The 23,956-nt window shown below is 33.9% G+C and overlaps 1 protein-coding gene across 5 annotated transcripts in view; it reads right to left on the reverse strand.

Annotated features, from left to right (window-relative positions):
- Positions 1-23,956, reverse strand: part of PTPRK (protein tyrosine phosphatase receptor type K) — a 559,501-nt gene that overhangs the window by 102,050 nt on the left and 433,495 nt on the right. For all 5 annotated transcript variants that reach the window (XM_054556726.2, XM_054556728.2, XM_024247798.3 and 2 more), the window contains 4 exon segments: positions 20,078-20,187; positions 18,786-18,987; positions 13,021-13,126; positions 886-1,159 (listed from right to left, as the gene is read on the reverse strand). In XM_054556726.2, coding sequence (XP_054412701.1) covers positions 886-1,159; positions 13,021-13,126; positions 18,786-18,987; positions 20,078-20,187 — 692 coding nt within the window.

The raw sequence follows: 23,956 nt of genomic DNA on the forward strand, positions 1-23,956 counted from the left end.
TTAAAATGTCATCATTCTATTGGATTTTAAATTGTGAAAATTTCTATCCTCAACATTTGTCTACCCTCTATCTCTGTCTGCCAATAAATAAATAAATAAATAAAAATAAGTTTTAGGAAAGAAAATCTTCCAAAGAGAACAGCATGAGGCATGAAAGGCCAGGTTGTTTTCTCACATACGGAACTGCCGGTCGTTTCTAATGTCCTGTTGTGTTTTCCTCTTCAATATTCATTTGGGATCAGTGGCAGTGTTCAAAAACAACTGTGTCCAAAATGGGAAAAGGAGGGGCAACCAGGGAAACAGAGAGCAGCCTTCTGTAATGGCTCAGCAGCCAGTCATTGCCAGGCTGCCTTTTGTTTAGGTTCAGTCAGATATACCACAGGCGCCCTATTACTTGGTAATCAGAGGATTGTTACTTGTTATTTACTATTTGGCTTGAAACCCCTGAAAAGCTTATAAGGTTTTATTAGCCTGCTGTGGAACACGCATTCTGTTTATCCTGCAGTAAATTTAATCTCTTGAAGTGTGCCACCACTGAGCAAGGAAGACAGAACAATGCCTGATCATTACTGAGGGTGGAGTCCCGGCAGCAGCACACCCACCTTTTCAAATCATTTTACTCTCAATTGCTATTGTGGGCTTTCCTGAGGAAGGCTCGAGTAGAAGCAGTTACTAGGAAACAGGAACCCTGTGAAATGGAACTGGCGTGCGGCCTCAGCCCTACTGTAGCCCCAAAACTGTGCACACTGTTGAGAACAGAACCCCCTACATGCAATTTTTCTTTTTCTTTTTTTTTTTTCTTGACAGATGATACTGAGTATTTATAAAATTTGACTTCAGCTTTTCTTCAAAGCAGGGAAAAAGCAAATCCTGGAGGAAGCTCACCTTCTCCACACTGCTCATCGCCTGGAAATAGATGTTGTATCCTTTGCGCGGAGCCAAAGGAGGGTTCCAAAAGCCTTGGTAGGTCCGATTGTCACCCACAGTGAATGGAGCAGGCTCAGGTAGGTTTCCCGGGAGGAGTTCTGCAGCAAAGTAATAGGGTGCACCCCCACTCATGGCATTTTGGTATGTGACAGGAACCTGGTAGCATTCCATGGCTCCGGCTTCTCTCTTGGTTCGGTGTGGGTGCAGTTCTTCCACAACAATCTGATAAGCACTTTGGGGAAAAGAAAAAAAAAACACACACATATATATACACACATATTTAGAGATTTGAGATACTACGATTTTTTTTAAGGGGTTGACTATTAACACACCACATTTCAAAGTATTTAAAGTTAGTCTTAACCTGGTACACCCTTTTCAGCTATTTTGCAATAAAATGAAAAATCCACATAGATGCTGCTGTCCCTAACATCACCATAGTTACAAAGAAACTGATAAAAAGAAGAACAATCACCTTAGGACTTTCAACATTTTTAAATGTTGAGGAATGAGCCACCCTAATAAGGATTCTGACATTAACCAAAGACACATCACAGATTCAGTTCTTTGTCTGATATTTTTAAATGTTTAAAGTTCACATTTTCCCTTGAAATGATATTACAGAAAGTCCAGCTCCAAGGTCTAACAGAATGACTGCCTCAGGGCGGTGCTAGAAGCACCCATTTGTGGTTGTCACAGCTTCAGAGACAGAATGTACTGACAGGCTTCTCCACCTCTTGACCTTGCCACGGCATCTACATTGGCTCAGAGCTATGTAGATCTAAAATACAAGTGACATGCGGCAATACGGGCACAGATGGACAGAAATCTGTCCTCACAACTGAAATAGACCGCCTCCTTCTTCTGGAGTTGTTAATAATAAAATGTTACAAATTGTAGAAACAGATGGCATTTGGCCTATTAAAGCTCTAACCTAAACCTTCTGATATCTTTAAGTCTTAAAACTTTTCTATAATTGCAATTACTTTACAAAGGAGAGAAAAAAACAAACAAAAACAAGGCAAATTTAAAATAAAGATCTCCCTGATCTCTAACAATATTTTTTAACAACTCTGAAACTGGTATATTAACAATATTCTTTTTTAGTAGAAAATTCTTTACGTCAAAATTTTTTCAGGTAAAATATTACCATGAAAGTTGACATTATTATTATAATATATTTTATATATTATAAATATATTTTAAAATGTTTTAAAATTCCTAAAAATTCTGGAAAAATATATGTGGTATCTTATGTAAGTTGAACATAAATTATATGTAGGGCTGCATATTGATAGTCAATGGATCTCCAGGAGGCATAGAATACATTCTTTAAAAGACTTCCATGAAAAAGAAAGAGGTGGGTAGGTAGAGGGGAGTGGGGAGGAGAGGGGAGGGAGAAAGAGAGAAGGAGAGAGGAGAGAAGGAGAGAGAGAGAGATGAATATGCGTCTATGAAAATTAAAACAGTTTAGACTCTGGTATAAAATTCTAATTTAATATAAACTCTTATACCCACAAACAAAAGATCTTCAAAACAAAAAAGATTAAACAAAAGGACATCAAAAGAAAGAGTTAAATCATAATTTAATTGATAAATTACAGATTTTCTTTTCTTCCTAATTATTCAAGCTCCCATTTTCCATTAAAATATTGCTAATAAATCAGTAGGTTCGTATCCATCTCGTTTCCTCTAAAAAGATAACAGAACCTGTATTAATGTCAGAAATTGCGATTTGAGCAAGCAAGGCAGAAGTCTATGTTATTTCAAATTATATGTGCTGCATCATTCCCTATACCTCTGCCAAGTTGGGTTGCTAAGCTTCTAAGAATGCTACTGACAAGATGCATGGTCTCTCAGGCATCCATGGAGCAGGCACTTGTCAATTTTAAGATATAGAAAATACATACACATAGCCCTGGAGAAAGACGAGAATGATCATAGCTGACATATGCTATGTTTTATTTTAAATTTATAATTCATATTTGTATATTATACATTTGCATGTCCTGTGGATACATCCACATATGCATATAAACTCCCTCATACATGCTCTCCAAACAAATGTAACCTTATATTCTTGCCCTAAAGAATGATAATAATTACCTATCCTCGTTAATCATTAATCTAATCCTTAAAAATAGATTCCTCATTAATTATCCCATACCTCTAGAAAAGAAACACAAAATCTAGTGAACATTCAATCTTAACTAATTCTATTACATTGACAGAGATTCTACACTACAAATTCAGGATACTTCATGCAAGACAGCTTGTCTATCCAGATCTATGAGGAGCAAAGTAAATTGCCAGTGTTGGAGAAGAGTAAAGGAAGAAAAGGTGCAATAGGCTCCTTGGGAAAGGGCCTTAAGTATGTTCCCATAGAAAATAAAAATCAACGCCTTGGGTTGAACTTTCAGATTTGGCCCTACTCTCAATTAAATGAAAGATAAATTATTTCAATTTTATAAGTTCTAAAATACAAGTGACATGCTTGTTTCATAAAGAATTAAGAAAATGATTTCCACATAATTTATATACAAATATAAATTACAGTGCCATGCACTTTAATCTTATATATCTTTTCTTTACCAATATTATTCATTTATTCTTTGAATGGTCATTACAGAAATGAAGTATTATATTTTTGTTACTATTGAAACTGAGGCAGAAAAATTGAGCTCCCCTTAAAACTTAAACCAGGAGCCTCACTTTGTTCATTCTCTACTTTATACTACAGTGTTACCAACTGAATATTTGTGTCCCTCCCCCCCTCCACCAAAATTCATGTTAAAACCCTAATTCTCAAAGTGATAGTATTTGGAGAGGGGGCCTTTAGAAGAGGGGCCCTCACCAAGAACCAAATCTGAGAGCACCTGGATCTTGGACTTCCCAGCCTCCAGAACTGTGAGAAATATTTCTTGTTTAAGCCACCTAGTATTTTGTAATAGCAGCCTGAGCAGACTAAGACACATACATACAAAAAGACTTCTGAGAACTGGCTTCCAAGCATATTTCTAAAACATTCTTTGTGCAATGAGTGACATTAGATGGAAAGCTAGTTGGAGATAACCTGGTCACCACACTCTATAAGCCTTCCACTCTACCACCACTCATACCAGGAGAAATGGTTTCATGATATAAAATTCACCCCAGTTTCTAGATATTTTTTAACCCCAAATATGTTTAACTCCAAAAGCTGATACAATAGCCATTACATTTTCACATATTATACTTACTTAAACGTCCATTATCCTATTTGAAACCACACTGGAATATGTGGTTTCAAATAGGATAATGGATGTTTAAGTGTTTGTGAAATGAATACATTGCTTTTGCCTTTTCTGTCGATATTTTTGCTTAGGACATATCCAAGATACTCTTTTTCTTTCTCCACGAAAGTACATTTTTTACCTGAAAAATCCTGAGCATTATTTGAAGAGTAAGAATTTTCTCATTTACCTTTCTTCCTGTGACACTGTATCCATTAATTCATTTTCATTCAACAATTATATATTTAACAGGTATCATGCGGGCTCTGACGATAGAGAGGTTAAAAAAAAAAAAAACCTGGCTTTCACGGACCTTATATTCACTTTTATTTATTGAAATTTCTAGTGTTCTACCATCTTTAGAATGCTTTCTGCCCCTCTCAAGTTTGATACAGTTTAAAACAACAACAAAACTAAAATATATACCTTCTTTTAAACTCTGTCCACTTTGGAACCTGTGACTGTCCATGGTAAGCATTTAAAGTGACTGAGACAGCTACCCAGAGGTAGATCTTCAGAGTCTTTTAAAGTCATCTCTCATACTCCCTTTTGCTTTTACACCCAAACGAAACCGAAATTGTACTACTTTTCTATAACATCACTCAGAAATACCACTTTCAGTTTAAAATCTTGATATACACATGTCTGCTGTACTGCTATCTTTCTGTTCTGGACCTCCTCAGCATGCTACCTTTCAAAGATATTGAAAATATGAAAAGTATCTTTCCTTATACCAGTATCCCTCAAAATCCTCTAGTGGCATTTTACTCTCCTTAGTTGGGCTGTCTTTAGTCAGCATCTTTCTGGATGCATCACTTTGTGCATCTATTTCTACCTTTTTTCATGCCCACTGAAGACGTGTTTTTATAACTCACACAGAGATCAACTGTAATCATGGTGAGTCTTTAAGAAGTATTTACATTTAGTGAAAAACAGCTATAAAAATAACAAAAAGTCACAATAGTCCATGTTTAAAAGAAACTATCTTTCCTTCATTGTTCAATCTGAGAGGCTGTTCTCTAACCACATTTCCAATTTTTAAATCTGTTTCTGTCCTTGTTATTTTCTTATTTATCAATACAAATTAATTAAAAGACGAAATAAGAAATGAGAATTTGCACTAGAAGTGAGTTGACTAATTACATGAAATGGGATTGTGCTTCTTCATTCTTCTGGTTATCTAATTACCTAATGGTACTAAACTCTGGCTAGATCTAAATATTATGTGAGCTCAGTACTTTAGTAATTAAAACTATTCCAAAGTCATCATAATATTTTTAATCACTCTACCCATAGTTCATATATTCCCCATTCCTTTTAATAAACTTCAAAAGTATTTCTGTAATTACATTAAATCAATATATTGGTATAATTAATCTTCATTCAATACACAAAATGTGACTTCCTTATTTTTTAAAAAATTAAAATGACATATTTTACTACATTATATGGATGTTTCTCAACTTATGATGGGGTTATGTCCCAATAAACCCATTACAAGTTGAAAATATTGTAAATTGAAATGAATATAATAGACCTAATCTACTGAACATCGTAGCTTAGCCTAGCCTAACTTAAATGTGCTCAGAACATTTACATTAGCTTGTAGTTGGCAAAATCAGCTAATACAAAACCTGTTTTATAATAAACTGTTTAATATCTCATGTATTACATATCGCTAGCCCAGGATAATAGCAACATTAAAATTTGAAGTACATTCAAATTTCAATGGTTTTGCACTATCATTTTAAAGAAAAATAATAGATTGAACCATCAAAAGTTGAGGATCATTTGTAATCTAATTTGATTAAACACTGGTATGCAGTCATTTTTTTTGTTTTAGAGAGGCCAAATAATGACTTCTCATTATATAATTTCCCCTTAGTTGTAAGACTAAGAAATAAAATGCGTAAGGGGATTTTGCCGTTTACTCAAAAAGAGACTATGTGATACATACGGTAGATAGTATTCTTAATTTAATGCTTACAAAGTTTGGGGCTGAACCCAAAATTACCTATAATGGCCTGCCATAGATTTTTTTAAAAGCCCATTACTAAGTAAATACTCTGTGAACATGGTTATACTTTTAGCTTGCACAACCTCTTGGTGATAGCAAAATAACAAGTTATACAGTGGTATATAAACAACCTCAAATTTAACCTAAAATGTCTTCTTAAGGCTTTAGGAGAAATTATCTAGCTCCAATATTTTACTATTTCTCTTATAAACAGTCTTCCCAATGTCCCAAAGCTACGGTTGCTCGTACTGCCAATATTTTAGTGCACCAGGGGGTAAAGATTTAACTATCATCCCTGGTTATCTTTCCAATCCCGTTCTTTACCTTTACACACCTGAAACACATAAGCTACTTCTCTCCTGACTAATCTCCCTGTAAAAGGAACTAATAGTTACCAAACAAACACAGCTCAAAATCCTGGCATTAACTTTAATAATTCCTGTCTTTAACCAAGTTCTATCTCCCTGTAATTTTTCTTAATAATGCCTTTTAATATACTATTTCTCTGTATCCTCATTTCTTCCATTCCTTCATAAGTCAAACTCTGTACTTTTTACGCTGGGGTTGATAAATTACCACATTCCTTACCTTATATCTCCATTCTTGTTTTATCTCCTGATATTTATTTTCCATTTGAAGCTGGTATGACCATTGTTACCCAAATATACTAAACATACAGTCAAGAATTTCTGCCTTTCTTGTCTAGTTTTTCTACTTCTGCCATGAAGCCTTCTTGAACTATCTTCATTCCTCAGTACTCTGTCTTCTAAAGGCAGTGGGGTAATTTTTAAGGTGAGGATGACTGAAGGATGACATGGAGGTAGAAGTCATAATCACATGGATGCATGTTTAATCTAGTTCCTAACCCACTGACAATTATAATGCCAAAGATCCATTGATCAGAACCATAAATGGTATTCTCAAAAACTCTAGGGTGGAAAAAACAAAAGACCTAGCATTGCTGTCTTATAATATTTATTGCTTATATGATACATCAGTATGTGGCCGTGGCACATTACATGTACCAACATGGTACATTACAAATATGATTTGATATTATACTGTTAAAAACAGTTTTTTAGGTATATGTCTTTTCTTTAGCAGATGATAAGCTTACTACAGAATGTGGCTATTATATTTTTAGCTCCAGTTCATTTGTTCACCAAATATTTATTGAGTATCTGTTACATGTCATGAATTATTTTAAGCATTGAGGTTAAAATAATGAAGATAGTAGCAAAAGTCTCTGTTCTCATGAAGTTTACATTCTAGTGGGGAGATACAAATAAAAAAATAAATTCAGAAAACCAACACATATTAAGAAGGGATAAGTGCTCTAGAGAAAGATAAGGCAGGCTAAGGGAAAGAGGGAATGATGGGAATGCAGAGTGCTATTTTATATGGGTTGGTCAAGAAATCCTTATGTGATAAAAGTATCCACTGGGCAGAAATCTGAAGAAAGAGAAGATTTATACTACTTGAGTACATGTATAATCTCTTCCTGCATAACATATTACCCTGAAATTCTGCAGTTCAAAGCAACAAACATTATCTCACAGCTTCAGTGGGTCAGGAATTCGACAGTTGCTAAGCTAAGACGGGTCTGGCTCAGGGCTTCTCACAAGGTCATAAGCAAGCTGTGGGCTGGGACTATGGTATTCTAGAGGCTAGAAAGAAGATTTAACAAGAAGGGCATACTTCCTCCTATTTTTGGTTAGAAAAATTATAACGATTCTACCTACTATGATTCTAGAGAATAAACATAAAATTAAAGTAACACCTATTTGATCTAATTGGACCATATGACCTTTATGCCCATAAAATAGGGCAAAAAGATTATTTCCATCTCTAGTTAAATTTCAAGATGGTTTTATTTGGAATTCAAGTAAGCTCTAGGTCAGGATAGTGGTTAGGAAAATTAGAACTATTTGATATCTTTAAATTTATGTAATGAAACAGACTATTCTGCAGGTGGATGAGGATAGCCCCAAATTTTAAAGCTATGTGACCCAAGGAAGACATACAACCCTAACATACATTTGTCTGTTAAGCTATCAGTGAACTTAGAACATCAGACAATTTCTTTTCCTAATTTAACGGTGGAAGAAATGGTGGTTTTGACTTTATTTCATGACTATATTTTATCAAACTAAATAGGTGGTGCTTAATGTTATGAAACGCAAATTAGATGTTCTCCACAAAACAAAGTAACCTTAGAATGGGTAGCTTGCTGCAGTGCAAAATGGGTAGAGTTTCTGTTTGGAAAATGCTGAAATAAAATACATATTCATTTATTAACTTTACAATAAACAGTCTCACCACAGAGAAACTATTTTGTGTTTTTACAACATGCTGCTGTTATTTTCATTCTTTGAAAACACAGCTACATTGGATCAATCTTTTAATAAATGGGACGTTCTATGCATTATAATTTGTAATTATATTTTCCCAGGTTAGAGTTTTAATTCATTTATGAAGAAACCTTTTAGAAAGAAAAGAAAAGGAATTATGTATTCTAGGGAATTGATTCTAAATGTAGACAATATTCATTTTGAATACAGCAATGATTGTCAAGTGATGACAGTTGTAAGGATAGATCTCAAAAAGTTGGTAAGGAGATTCAAAGTTCTACTTAAGTCAGGCAACAATGTTCAGTTTTTAGAATGATTATAAAATCAAAAATTAATTTCGTCAAAGAACCACACTTGCCAGCACTGCATCGCACATGTTCTACATTAGCATAGGGAAGCAGTAATGGGTAACAGAAGGACAATGTGGTTGGTGAAACTTAGTGCTGCATTATGCAGAATGGGATTTTTCACTGCGGTCATTACTTCTTATGTAAACACAACACCATGATCTCTTAGAGATTAAAACTTGGTGAAAATATTGGTAAGGTACACAAAATATACAAAATAACTCCTCTTTTCATAGAGAGAGCATTACTTTTTTGATTTGGGGTAACAATACTAAAAATATTTATCACTTAATAACCTCAAAAAACAAAACCTTGAATTCTGAGATGTATTTTTACTCTGCTACCACTTCAAATATAAAAGCTACCATCTCCTCTTACCTAAAGTCTCCACTCAAACTCCCTTCCCATGAAGCTTTACACATCTTACTGATCTAAAAACCTTATGTAGGAGGCACAGCCTTGCCTGCATTTCTATTGCTACTTTCTTAATACGGCCCATTAGCACTTCTCACAGGGACTACTCCAGCCTTCTGGATTATCCCCAGTCCATTCTCCATGTTTCTATCAGAGTGATCTTTCTAAAAATGTAAAACTGCCCATGGTAACTTCTGCTTACAGTCCTTCTGTGCCCACCTTCAGTTTTGGGGTGGCACTAAACAGCCTCTCCCTTTGCTCCCTGTTTTGTCTCTCCAGCTTCAGCTGCTGTCAGTTCTCCCACAGACCCTTCACTCTCAATGACCTAGGCTATTTGCAATTCGTAAATGCATCATTGTGACCTTTGGCCATGCTCATTTCTACCTCTCCTCACAAATTCAGCTCTAGCACCACATTTTCTAGCTGTTATTGCACTTATCACACAGCATTGTTACCAGTCATTAATTTAGGAGTCTACCACTCACATGGGTGCACATACTAATCGCCTTAAGTAGATTTCTATTTCAAGTATGCAGCTCAGCTCTTGGCACATATAGAATGTTATTGAGTCAACAAATTTATAGAATCCATTGGCAATTTTAGCTTTCCTAATAAAACTAAACACGAAAACTCTATATAACAAGATTTCCTAGTTGTTATGACAGAGGATTGCAGAACTGGAGTTTGTTTGATATTAGGAAGACCAGGCAGAAAGAATACATATTTCCACTGGAGGTGGGATGAATAGATGTTGAAATGCAAAATGGCAGAGGCTAGTAATGCTATAATTAGGGAAGGACAGAACCCAGTATTTAGGGTCTATGACAGCCAGCAAGCTAACTCCTGGATACTCTCAGAAGATTTAGTAGGGTAATATGTAGTTCTGGTTTATTTGGGAAGGTGACAGGGGTGGCAGGGGGAAGGGTCACAGAGTAGAATAGCATCAAGCATTAGCAGAGAAGAGATTTTGATAGACTGACATAAACAAAGAAAAAATTGAGTGGAAAGTAAAATTGCTTCAAGTACATTTGAAGTGAGTGATGGGAATCCAATCAAAGATTTGAGATACCAGACCATAAATTCAATGGTAAGGAAAAATGATTACATTAAATTGAATCTTCATTTTCAAAAAATTAAGGCACTGGATCAGATAAGCCTCATGATAAGGCTACAGTTGCTGGTAGGGAGACTGAAAGTAGGAATGTGGTCAGAGGAAAGAAAGACAGCACAAAGGATTCAGAGGTTAAAGGAGGCAGGGCTCATCTGAAGCCAGATTACTTGACTAGAGCAGTCTGGTCCCACCACCTGGCACCCACCTGTAGGTGAACTGGGTAAGTCATTACAAAAACTAAAGATGGACTTGGTGGGATTAGCATATCAGTTAGAAAGCAGATTTTATTTTCCTGGTAGTAACATTCACTTCAAAAAAAATCTGTTGTTTATATTATTATTAAATTACTTCTTGTAACATTCCAGGATTTAAATTTATTTTTCTGAGCACTAATCTCCAACAATGTATAATTTGAAGTTCTCAGCCTCTGGCTCAATTCTAGAAAAGGTCAAAAATCTTGCCAACAAATACAAAGATGAGTGTTTCTAATTGGTCATTAGAAATTATATAAAGGTAATAAAGTAAAAGACTTTAAATTTAAAAACGTATATCAATAACATACTGAGTTAACAAAATTTCTGAACACCAGCTATGAGCAAAGGATTTATAAGGCTGCAGGTGCCTCTGATGGTCTATGACAAACCTGGGCAAAGATTCTGTGTTTTGCTGTGGTCATTTTACCTTTGATTTGCAATACCTTGCACGGTGACTGGCATAATAAATGCTCAATCAATGTTTGTGGAAAAAATTGATTAAGTGAATAAAGAGTTAATGTAAGTTACATTATATAGTACAGTTATGCAAAAATAACAAAAATATGCTGTGTTTGCAACTTATGTAAAATAAAGTTGAATTTACCCAAATATCTAACTCTTAAAAGATAAATGCAAGTAGCTGGTAGCTGATTTAAGCACCAGTAACAGAAGTGAACACCTAAAAAGTAAATTTTATCACAGGTAGGAACATGTGAACGACCCTGATTACTTGTCAATAGGAAAAGATGTTGAGTGCAGGCATTTTCTCTTTCTACTTTGGATCAGCAATCAGATTCACTCACAGATCATTGATTCATGAAGAGCACTATATACTTACTTTGAATTTTCAAGTAGCCAGTGTTTCATAAGTGTTTATGTTACAAGTACACCCTCAGCCATCTCTTTTTCTCTGGTATAGTGTTCTCATGATTTTTAGCCAGACAAGACTCAAGAGTTTCCTTTATGATTTGTATTCTTTTATCAATACATTTTTTAAATTAACAAAAAATATTTCTTCATTTCCAGTGATATAGGATTATTTTTGGTTATTTGGATGGCTAATATGTGCTCATGAAGTCAAATGTATTCCTTTTACACAAAGAACAAACATTAGTTTTATTTTTAACAGAATATGTAAACGACTTGATATAAACTATCAAGTGCCTACATGGATTTCTGTGTCTTCATTCATTTCTCATTAGAAGTTTGATAACAAAATGTCCACAAAATCATGTTTCAAATGGAAACTTGTTTAAGTTTTGGATATTCATCTAATTACAAATGTGCAGAAATTAAAATGGTTGTAACAATTTGACTCAGTTCCTAAAAATCACATGGCTCACAATTTTCTGAAAGATGGGGATGTTAGATAATATGAGACTTTACTGTTGAGAAGATAAAGAAAATGGCAAACCGAACATTCAATTTACTATGGAATACTTGATAAGGAGCAATTAGGGAATTAAAAGGTCAAATAGGCTTCATGTGTTAAAACTATTCTGCTTTTATTTCCTCAAAGCTTCTTATTTTTCAATCATTAATATGAAATTATTCATAACTGATTTACTGCATTGGACAGGAGTTATTTTCTCATCCTATTTCTGACAAATATCTTCAAAGCTCTTATAATATAGATACCAAGAGAGGAAGTGAAATGAAATGGGACTAGAGGGGGGAAAAAGGCCAATGCTCTTAAGTCAAACTGCACAGAGAGGTGAATTGTTCAGTGCATGAATATCTCAAAAATGCCTTAGAATTTTGCTCTTAACTACAAGTCTATCCGCAGGCTTTGTCCAAATGAAAAACTAGCAAGCCAAAGCAAACCAAACTAAACTAAACAAAAATAACACTTTCCTGACAGAAATTCTCCAATGAATTTCTCTTTGAAATGAACCACTTTACTAGCTGCTAAGCAACCTTCTGGCTCCTTTTTCTTTAACTCTTACAGTAAAAGAAAAAGTACCCCCCCAACCCTGCCTACCTAGTTTCTTATATCTCAGTTTCAGTTACCCGTGTTTCAATTACCTACCATCAAACTTGTCCAAAAATAGGTAAGTACAGTATAATAAGGTATTTTGAAAGAGAACGTAATCACCTTTTATTAAAATATATAGTTGTTCTATTTTATTATTAGTTATTGATTGTTGTGAATCTCTTACTGTGCCTAATTTATAAATTAAACTTTATCATAGGTTTGCATATATAGAAAAAAATATAGTACAGTCTGTATAGGGTTTGTTATTGTCTCTGGTTTTAGGCATACTTGGGCATCCTGGGATGTACATACCTGTGGATAAGGCAGAACTACTGTAGTTTTCTCCTCTTACCTGATAGGAGCACCTTTGGCTTGTGCTGGTCTCAACAATACAGTTATTGTGGTGGCAGTTTCATTGAGAGAGGCATCAACTCCTTCATAGTCAGGTAAAGTTGGAGCTGATGAGTGATTAATGAGATAAAAAAAGGTTCAATTAATTTACAGTAATATATCATAGGTCAGAATGAATAGACGATCTTAAGTTAGGAAAAAAAATTCACCTAATTATCTACAACGTATTTTGTTTTATAGCGTAACATCTCCAAATGAATTTCAACTCTGGGAACTTAACATATCAAAAGCTAGAAAACCAAGATTTGCTGTGGAAATTTAAATAATCGTCTGGCAATTTATGACACACATTCCAAATACTTTGTGAAGATGCTTTCCTTTTAGTTTCCTGAGACCTTCAAGTGAGTAATGATGGGAGGGAAGGTAGTAACTGGGAAGACTGGGCAGTAGTGCTTATGGAGTCACATATGGAGATCAGGAGCTATGAACAGCAAGAGCTGAGGTCAAGGGCTGCCTGGTGAAACAGTGTCGTTTATGATCTTATACTGTAGAAAGACACAGTATTCTTATCCTAATGTTTTTCACAACTCTGGTCACAAGAGAAACATATCAAGAAGTGTGGTGAATGATAATGGAAATCTTAGTTTTTGTTCATCAGGGACATTAGTTGACAGATTCTTAAAAAGAATAAATTTATAAATTTTTTAAATATTTGACAATGTTTAATTGGGGACTAGGATCTTGAGGGGGAGAAAGAGTAACCTCAAATAACTTTGGATGACTTTCATGTAGAAAGCTGTTTAAGGAGTATATGCTCAATGAAATGTGTGCATTATCTCTATCCATTCGTTGAACATTTACTGAATATATACTATGTGCCAAGTTTTATGAAAAATGCTATGAATATAAAGACAAAGCATGGTCTCTGATATTTACAGAATTAAAAGTAGGAATTCACATTTTATGAAAAGTAAGAGTCTTATAAACAAAAAATTATAGCAAAATGTTAGTGGCCAAAAGTGGAAGACCATTTGCCAAAACAGTGGTTCTCAAACTTGTAAGATCAGAATCACCTAGAGGGCTTTCTAACACAGAGATTATAGCCCCTCTCCCCTAGAGTTTCTGATTCAGTATTTCTGGGGAGGGACCTGACAATGTTTATTTCTAGACAGTTCCCAGGTGATGTTGATGATGATGGTCTGGGGGTGGGGGTCACACTTTTTTCATTAGTATTGGCAGTAGAGGGATGAAACCAGAAGGCTTAGGGTGTCTAATGATGTTTAAGCCAAATATCAAAAAAAGGGTAAAAACTCATCAGAAAGAGAAAGGATGAACTAAAATTCTGAGAAAGGAAACAGAATATCTGAAGATAACAAAATATGAAAGGGCATGGTACGTTTTAACAGCTATAAGCTGTGGCTGTGCCGGGAACTTTGGGTTCATGGGAGAAGTGGAGGATGGGAGGAGTCATGCAAAGAAGGACCCTGAATGCCAACACCAAGTGGATCTTTAGACTTCATCCCGCTGATTATAAGATACAAGATTGTGAAAATATTTAAGAAGGAAATATCTGTGGATTAAAGATAGATATAGAAATACAGTGAAGACAGGTAAGCCTGAAGGTAGGGATACCACTTAGAAAGATATTTCAATAATCTGTTTAAAATACTGTCTAGATGGAAGAAAAAGAGCAGTGACATTAGAAGACTAATTATTATCTGAGTTTTTTAGGAAGCAGAAACAACAAATATTAATTTAATACATGCACAATATGTAGTATGTATGTGTGTATATATGTGTACGCGAATGTATGTGTGTGTATAAATAATTCCCCCAACGGTTATGCCTCCAATAACTTGATTTCTCTGTTAGTTAAATTATTTTTTTAAATGCTGAGAAATGTAATTACTGGACTCAGGGAATAAATTTGACAATAAATTATCTGAAAAGTTCAAGTAATGCTGAGAACCACACTAACCATAAATTTATTAATCTTAGATGTGATTAATAATTGTTCTCAACATAAAGTGACTGCAACCAAGTTTTTAAAGTACAATCAAGTACTCATTGCACTTAGGTTAATACAAGTAAAAGTGAAGTTGAATAATTAAAAGAAAAAAACAGATAGATGTTCTGGTCCTTTTTATAAACTTTATGTTCAACACAAACACAGTATTTGAGCCTTGAGAGACATACACACACACTAACAAACACATTTATGGCTCTCAAAAATTTACATTTGTTCAATGTTCTCAGTTTTGTAAGTTTATATAAATTTTATAGCTGTCTCTCTTGAAAGATCTTACTCAATTATGGCACTACTGCTAATTCCAGAGGGTAGAAAACCTATCTCACTGCATCGTAACATCACCAAGTCTTATTTTCTGCTAAAGTGATTAAATACATATTATAATTCATGATTTGTAATTGTTCTCAGGAAAGAAAATTGCAATTTTAAAACATTATTATTTTATAATATAACGGATACTTTAATTTTTTTATTGGAATATTAAGATAAATCAAATGCTCTTCCAAGGAATTATAGCTCATAATGGAATAGCTAATTTTATTCATGATACAAATTTTTAAAGTTTGTATTATATTCAACACGTTTGCAAATAACATTTTAGACTCAAAATAATTTGGAAAGTACATGTCTTCCTTTTAATGCAAATGGTATAGATTAAAAAAATGAAAGACATATTTTATGGGTATTAATGATGTATCATTAATATTTGCCATGTAGAACTATAATAAAAATGAACACAAATGAACAAAAAGAATTTACAAAGTCAAAATTTGTGCTTTAATACATTGTGTGGTTGACCTTTAAATAATTTATTTTTCAAATTTAACTCTTCATTTACATATACAATATGTATTTATTTTAGTAAAGTTAAATAAGAAAAAACATTATATAAACTTCAGTAGATTTAGGGCATACTACAAAGCTAATTCCTTGCAAGAATTTAATCAGATTTAACTGATGATCTCACTGAAGGAGAAATAAGCTCTGTAAACAATCTAGTCAAATACAAACTATGCAACCATGAATACAATAGAATGTAAAGTTTAATTTCTTTATCAACCTAAAATTCTCCTGTACGTTCCCATTCTAAAACTTATATGTATTTATGTAAGATTTTTAAGTGTGAAAGAAAAGCCCATATTTATTTAAAATTATCATAATGTCAGGGAAAATGAAACAGAAAAAAGGTATGCAGTACTATAATACTAGAGAAAGGATCTTCTACCATTGTTTTGATAACATTCATTTAGAGTAAAAGTCTGACACCATAATAATTATCAACTCCTCAAAAGTATCATAAGATCTATTAGGATTTATAATGAATTTTGAAAGATTTTTAATAAAGATTTAGTATAATTTTTTTAAGACCACTGTCAATCAAAAGTGACTATTTGACAAAATTCAACAACCCTTCATGCTAAAAACTCTTAATAAATTAGGTATTGATGGGACATATCTCAAAATAATAAGAGCTATCTATGACAAACCCACGGCTAATATCATACTGAATGGGCAAAAACTGGAAGCATTCCCTTTGAAAACTGGCACAAGACAGGGATGCCCTCTCTCACCACTCCTATTCAACATAGTGTTGGAAGTTCTGGCCAGGGCAATTAGGCAGGAGAAGGAAATAATGGGTATTCGATTAGGAAAAGAGGAAGTCAAATTGTCCCTGTTTGCAGACGACATGATGGTATATCTAGAAAACCCCATTGTCTCAGCCCAAAATCTCCTTAAGCTGATAAGCAACTTCAGCAAAGTCTCAGGATACAAAATCAATGTACAAAAATCACAAGCATTCTTATACACCAACAACAGACAAACAGAGAGCCAAATCATGAGTGAACTCACATTCACTATTGCTTCAAAGAGAATAAAATACCTAGGAATCCAACTTACAAGGGATGTGAAGGACCTCTTCAAGGAGAACTACAAACCACTGCTCAAGGAAATAAAAGAGGATACGAACAAATGGAAGAACATTCCATGCTCATGGGTAGAAGAATCAATATCGTGAAAATGGCCATACTGCCCAAGGTAATTTACAGATTCAATGCCATCCCCATCAAGCTACCAATGACTTTCTTCACAGAATTGGAAAAAACTACTTTAAAGTTCATATGGAACCAAAAAAGAGCCCGCATCACCAAGTCAATCCTAAGCCAAAAGAACAAAGCTGGAGGCATCACACTACCTGACTTCAAACTATACTACAAGGCTACAGTAACCAAAACAGCATGGTACTGGTACCAAAACAGAGATATAGATCAATGGAACAGAACAGAGCCCTCAGAAATAACGCCGCATATCTATAACTATCTGATCTTTGACAAACCTGAGAAAAACAAGCAATGGGGAAAGGATTCCCTATTTAATCAATGGTGCTGGGAAAACTGGCTAGCCATATGGAGAAAGCTGAAACTGGATGCCTTCCTTACACCTTATACAAAAATCAATTCAAGATGGATTAAAGACTTAAATGTTAGACCTAAAACCATAAAAACCCTAGAAGAAAACCTAGGCATTACCATTCAGGACATAGGCATGGGCAAGGACTTCATGTCTAAAACACCAAAAGCAATGGCAACAAAAGCCAAAATTGACAAATGGGATCTAATTAAACTCAGGAGCTTCTGCACAGCAAAAGAAACTACCATCAGAGTGAACAGGAAACCCACAAAATGGGAGAAAATTTTTGCAACCTACTCATCTGACAAAGGGTTAATATCCAGAATCTACAATGAACTCAAACAAATTTACAAGAAAAAAACAAACAACCCCATCAAAAAGTGGGCAAAGGATATGAACAGACACTTCTCAAAAGAAGACATTTATGCAGCCAAAAAACATGAAAAAATGCTCACCATCACTGGCCATCAGAGAAATGCAAATCAAAACCACAATGAGATACCATCTCACACCAGTTAGAATGGCAATCATTAAAAAATCAGGAAAAAACTGGTGCTGGAGAGGATGTGGAGAAATAGGAACACTTTTACACTGTTGGTGGGACCGTAAACTAGTTCAACCATTGTGGAAGTCAGTGTGGCGATTCCTCAGGGATCTAGAACTAGAAATACCATTTGACCCAGCCATCCCATTACTGGGTATGTACCCAAAGGACTGTAAATCATGCTGCTATAAAGACACATGCACACGTATGTTTATTGCGGCATTATTCACAATAGCAAAGACTTGGAACCAACCCAAATGTCCAACAATGATAGACTGGATTAAGAAAATGTGGCACATATACACCATGGAATACTATGCAGCCATAAAAAATGATGAGTTCATGTCCTTTGTAGGGACATGGATGAAACTGGAAATCATCATTCTCAGTAAACTATCGCAAGAACAAAAAACCAAACACCGAATATTCTCACTCATAGGTGGGAAGTGAACAATGAGAACACATGGACACAGGAAGGAGAACATCACACTCTGGGGACTGTTGTGGGGTGGGGGTAGGGGGGAGTGGTAGCATTGGGAGATATACCTAAAGTATAATAATAATAAATAAAAATTACAAAAAAGTGACTATTTCAGATGTGTTTTGGTTTGGACATATAATTCATATTCAAATAATTCTTTAAAGTGCTTTCATTTATGCATAACTATATTAAAGGTTCAACAAGCAAGATGAACTACACGTGGTTTATATGTGATTCTCCAGGATGTGCCATTACAAACCAATGGCATAATCAATCCTATTTGTAATTTATTCATTTGCATACCTGAGATATTGGTGGTGACATTGATGGCTGTGGCTGGACCAAAGCCTTTGATTGTGCTGGCTCTTATGAAAAACTGGTACGTGGTTCCAGGGTGGAGATGCATAAAGACATGGTGTGTACTGTTCCATAAATTTGATACAGTCTGGGGAGGTCCAGCCACTGGAACTGCAGGATCAAACGATCTTATACTGCTATAGCTGATCTGTTTTAAGAAATATATTTATTACATATCTGGTATCCATCATAAGAAACTGTAAATAAACTCTTTATAAATAAGGTAGTATGCAAGGGCATCCATGTGGAGTCATTGGTAATTTTTTTCTTCTTTTCTTTCTCATGTTGATATTGTTATTTCTGTCATTCTGAAGTTCCATCTATATGTTAATCAATCATCTACCTATCTACAGATACACCTGGAGTTATATCTGACTAAACCAATATACATCTATTTTCTTCCATCAAAAAAACCACAATAAATTATGCGTACATAAAAAATCTTATAGCCATATACTTTAATGCATATGAAACACAGAAAGTGTTCCAACAATTTTTTATTATTATTAACATATTCTATACTTTGTTCAAGTTATATAACAAATTTAATGTAAATAGTATTCAAATATGTGAACAGTTTCAAAATATAAATGAAATGAAATAGTGATTCTCATTTCCATAATTCACTCTGTAGCCATTAGAAATTTAAGCATTTATGATCTAATCAACGCTATGTAGGAATAGAACTACATATTTGTGTAATTTAAATGATTCTTTCTTTTCTTCTTTTTTAGTTTCTCATATTTGAAAAGATAATGATTTATATTCAAAGTTGAAATGAAGCTCTGGAAAAGTCAGCTTTATAATCTATTTTGCTTTTTGGGTATTATTCCTTACTCTGAAACAACTGAAATTGAATGGCTTCTCCTAAATCACAGTATGATAGGAGTTTCTTAATTTTATAAAAAGGAAAATGAGGGTTTTTTAATATGTGATTATTTATTACTATAACCATCGTAAATCTGATAATGACTATCCTGCTTCCCTAAATCAACAAAACAGCAACAAAAAACATGCATTTTTTTAAGAATTTGAAAATTCTAGATGCCATACAAAATATTTATTTTGATGCTTAATTTTGGAATCAAAGAATCTGTAAACGAAAACAAAGGAGAATAATGATTTTAATCCCCTAATCTTCATTTACATCTTTTCCATATTTCCCTCTAACTTTTCCTTTCTTCTCCCTTTTAGTCCTTCAGTCCACATTTCAATTAACTTCCTTGTTCTCCCAGTACCTCATATTGAGTGATGATTCCATTTGGATCCAAAGGTTCTTTCCAGTTCAAGAAGATCTTATTTTCAAAGGATGTTCCTTGAAGAGATTTTACTGGTACGGGACCAGGCACTACAAAACACATGAATTTTTTGTTATGAAAATGCTTACATTAGAAACAGAAAAAGTAAATCAGATAAGCTAGATAAACAGGATTAAAAATAAATATAAAGAAAAATAAATAAATATGTGTCCTTAAAAACAAAATAAACTATATGACTAGTTCTCTGATTTTACTTTGATATATGAGAATTTAAAGCAAGTCTATAAGGTTCTGATGCAGAAAATGTAGAAATGCAAAGTTATTTTTATTCAAAAGAATATTCTATCACCTTAGAGAGATGCATAAATTATGTAGTCTAGTTTCTTCTGTTGTGTACCTCTAATAACATGAGGATCTTATTTGTAATTTGTTTCAAGAACAGAGCTGTGTTTCCCCGAAAGATTTTTTTGAAGATTATGCAAATCCCCCAAAGAGTCTCCATAAACAAAGTTGATAAAATAATAAATTATGATAATAATTAACACTCTTTGGTCTGGAAAGCCGTATCACATAGCAATGAATTGAAATGTCCAATAGCCAACCCTACTTTTATAGCTATACTTATTAAATGTTCTGTAATTTTAAAAAGGCAGTGTTGATTATTACCATATTTAAAGAGTTATTACAGATGGATAGGTTCAAATGTCACTGCTTCAGCCTTCTAAAGGAAATTCACTTTTTCAAAGCTAAGAATCAAACTAGTTTATAATGTCAGACTTGTTTAGAACTCAACGATCTGCACAACTACTTTGGAAGTGTCCTCAGCTATGACCATATTTGAAGAGCCTTTGCTTCAGTCCTTATTTGCAAATGTCATATAACTGGTCACACACAATGGCAACACTGAATGATGCACCAGCTTCTATTGACAAAATACCAGATAAAAAATTCTTTTGCTATCGTGTATTTTCCTTTTATATAATTTATTTAAATACTTAGCTGCTATTTATTCACATGAATATCCAATTTCTAGTTCTGATAATATTTTAAAATATATACTATCTATCCTACTTGGCTCAAAAATGTGTTTCTTTTTGAAAATATCAACTGAATATTGGGCAAGCATAGTTTTTAATTAATATTTTCCCTTAATCTAACGTTTCAGTGAACTTCACACATGACATTATCTAGAAATGTAGTTTCAAAGTATACAGCAATTTTGTGAGGATTGAAATAAATTAAAAATCACTGGATCAAGGGAAATACACTGCATTGTGGCTAGGAGCACCAAGAAATTCTGAATGATATGTCACGAGAGCGGGATTTATTTCAATCTACAAGGAGACTATGAATGATACTATGACCTCTGAGACAGGCAACATAATTTGATACATTGAGGAAAGAAACCCACAGTAAACAGAAAATATGCCAGCACTAAACTTTAGAAGATATGTTCAAGCCATTGTCAGCCGAAGACTATGAGAGAAGTTAACTGGAGGCATCCGCTCCCTCCCTGCTCCACAGTATCAGCAAGGCTGTGCAGCTGATCCAGACAGAGGGCCAGTGAGAGCCCCTCTGCACATCTGTGTCTACTGCTAAGGCTGCCATGGGCATTGGTTTGTCTTGCAAGAGTACCTGTTGTTTCCATTATATGCAAATGACATACACTTATGATTATATTGAAGGAAAAGATATTTCTTCATCCTTACGTATCGCTCATAAAAGGTGGCTAATGGGGGGAAAAGGGAGCAAAATATCCAATTAATGAGTAAATGTTGATTTGATGGCATTGTAATTATAATAACTGCCTATGTTAACACAATTTAGCCTACAAATACTATAAAATGGCATAGATTTTATCGAACATCGTTCAATAATAGGGATGGCTTAAAATATTTGTATAATTCTACATTGAAAAAGGAGTAGAATTCGAAAGTACCTTCCCTAGAAGTTTTGTATTTCTATGCTCTTACACTTTTTCTGTTTTGACAATAGAATTCATTACAAGTACCTATAGGTTGCATTTGTAAGACAAAAGTTTGTGGCAAAGTTGTGGACAAGAGAGTGTCATACTACTTGTCATGTACTTGGATGATCATAGTAGATGAGAGAAGGAACTACACTTAGATGAACTAAAAGACACACATGAACAGGTGAGGTGAGGTGTGAGCACAAACAAATTAGATTCAATAACTTTCTACATTTGAAGGAAGATCATGTGTACAATTATAGACAGAAAATGTCTGTACCTGTGATTTGTGTAAATACTATATGAAGTTACTAAAACCATTATCATGGCAGTCTACTGATTGCAGGGAATGTCACTTCACACTTCCACATCAACAACTTTTAATGGAAACAGAATGCTGACTTTTGTTCCCTTGCCTGAGATTTATATGACAGCTATTTCAGCTACTTTTTTTGAAAGTCCTTTATAATATAACTCTCAAAATGGAAAAGAGAGTGGAAATAAAATATGGGTGGGGCAAGATTATATTAGATAAGCATTATAGGCTTTAAAATGTAATAAATGTACTTTCAAAAATAGCTTTGTAGTCTCAAAAAAATGTCCCCAAACCAGGCTTTTCTGCTGAGCTAACTTTATAATATTGATTTTTATGAGTGCTGGAATAAAAAATGAAAACAAAACCTCATACAGAAAATTCTGTTCGTGCATTAAAAAATGTATGCAATAAATTAAATATAAATTCTACCTTAGGGTTCTGGTGGGAAGTGGTTCTAGCTTTGCTCTCATGATTTATGGATGTCCCCAGAATTCTTTTTATAAAATTATGTCCTTTTATTAGGTGGTTGATAATTTATTCTTTTTCTATGTATATAGGGCAGCAATAATTTAGTAACACTGACTTAATCAGATCATCATAATCCATCGATCTTTCCAACAACAGATTACGAATTAGGTATTCTTTCTCTGCTCAGGAATATTAAGACACATCAAGTATTCTATGTAGAAAGTGAAGCTCACATGCTGATTTGAAGACGGAGTTACTTGCAAATACTTCATGGAAGAGTTTACACATCAATCATTAAATATTATATATAAAACAAAAAGAAAAAATTACCCTCATAGTAGAAGGGATTAGTTTGTGACAATACTATGAAATAATAATACGAAACTTAGTATCATTAAAACTGGTAAAAATTATTCAAAGCAGAGATTAAAATAAAACTAGGATTGAAAATGATATTAAAATTAGAATTTAAAATATTTTAAAAATAGTCATTGTATTTTTACAAAACTATTTTAGAAAAAATAAATAGTACAGTCATGAGTTTGATCAATGTAGGGCATAATTTAAAATTCCAAAGCAACTCATTCCTTGATTATTAGTCTAGTCATATGTATACTGAAAAATGCATTTAAAATTTAATGCAATATGAAAAAGATTATATAAGCCTGGCTGCATTCTTTTGTTTGTGGGAAAGAAGGGCAAACTAACAAACCATATCCAAAAATACCATCAAAATGAATTGTATTACTAGAGAGTGACTGGCTAAAGCAGCACAAAACTATGTAACTGAGTCTACTATTACCAACTAGGACATTATTTTTTTTTAAGGGTAGGCAATAAAACATGTGAATATACTTTAATAACCGAACACACAGGCTACAAAGTGCCTAGCGTGACACAGACCTTATAACATTTATCCCATTTTAAAAGAAAAGATAGAGATTTTTTGGAGCTTTTGAATCTGTACTTAGACTTCTCATTTTTATTATGTGCCTATGAAACAATTACCCCTAATCATTCTTTCTTGCATAAATATGCATTGAGTTGTGTGTGTGTGGCAGGGGTAAGATATAAGGATGTTTGTGTGTTTATTAATTAGGAAAGG

This window comes from Pongo abelii, chromosome 5 (assembly GCF_028885655.2).
Source record: "Pongo abelii isolate AG06213 chromosome 5, NHGRI_mPonAbe1-v2.0_pri, whole genome shotgun sequence".
Taxonomy (NCBI): Eukaryota; Metazoa; Chordata; class Mammalia; order Primates; family Hominidae; genus Pongo; species Pongo abelii.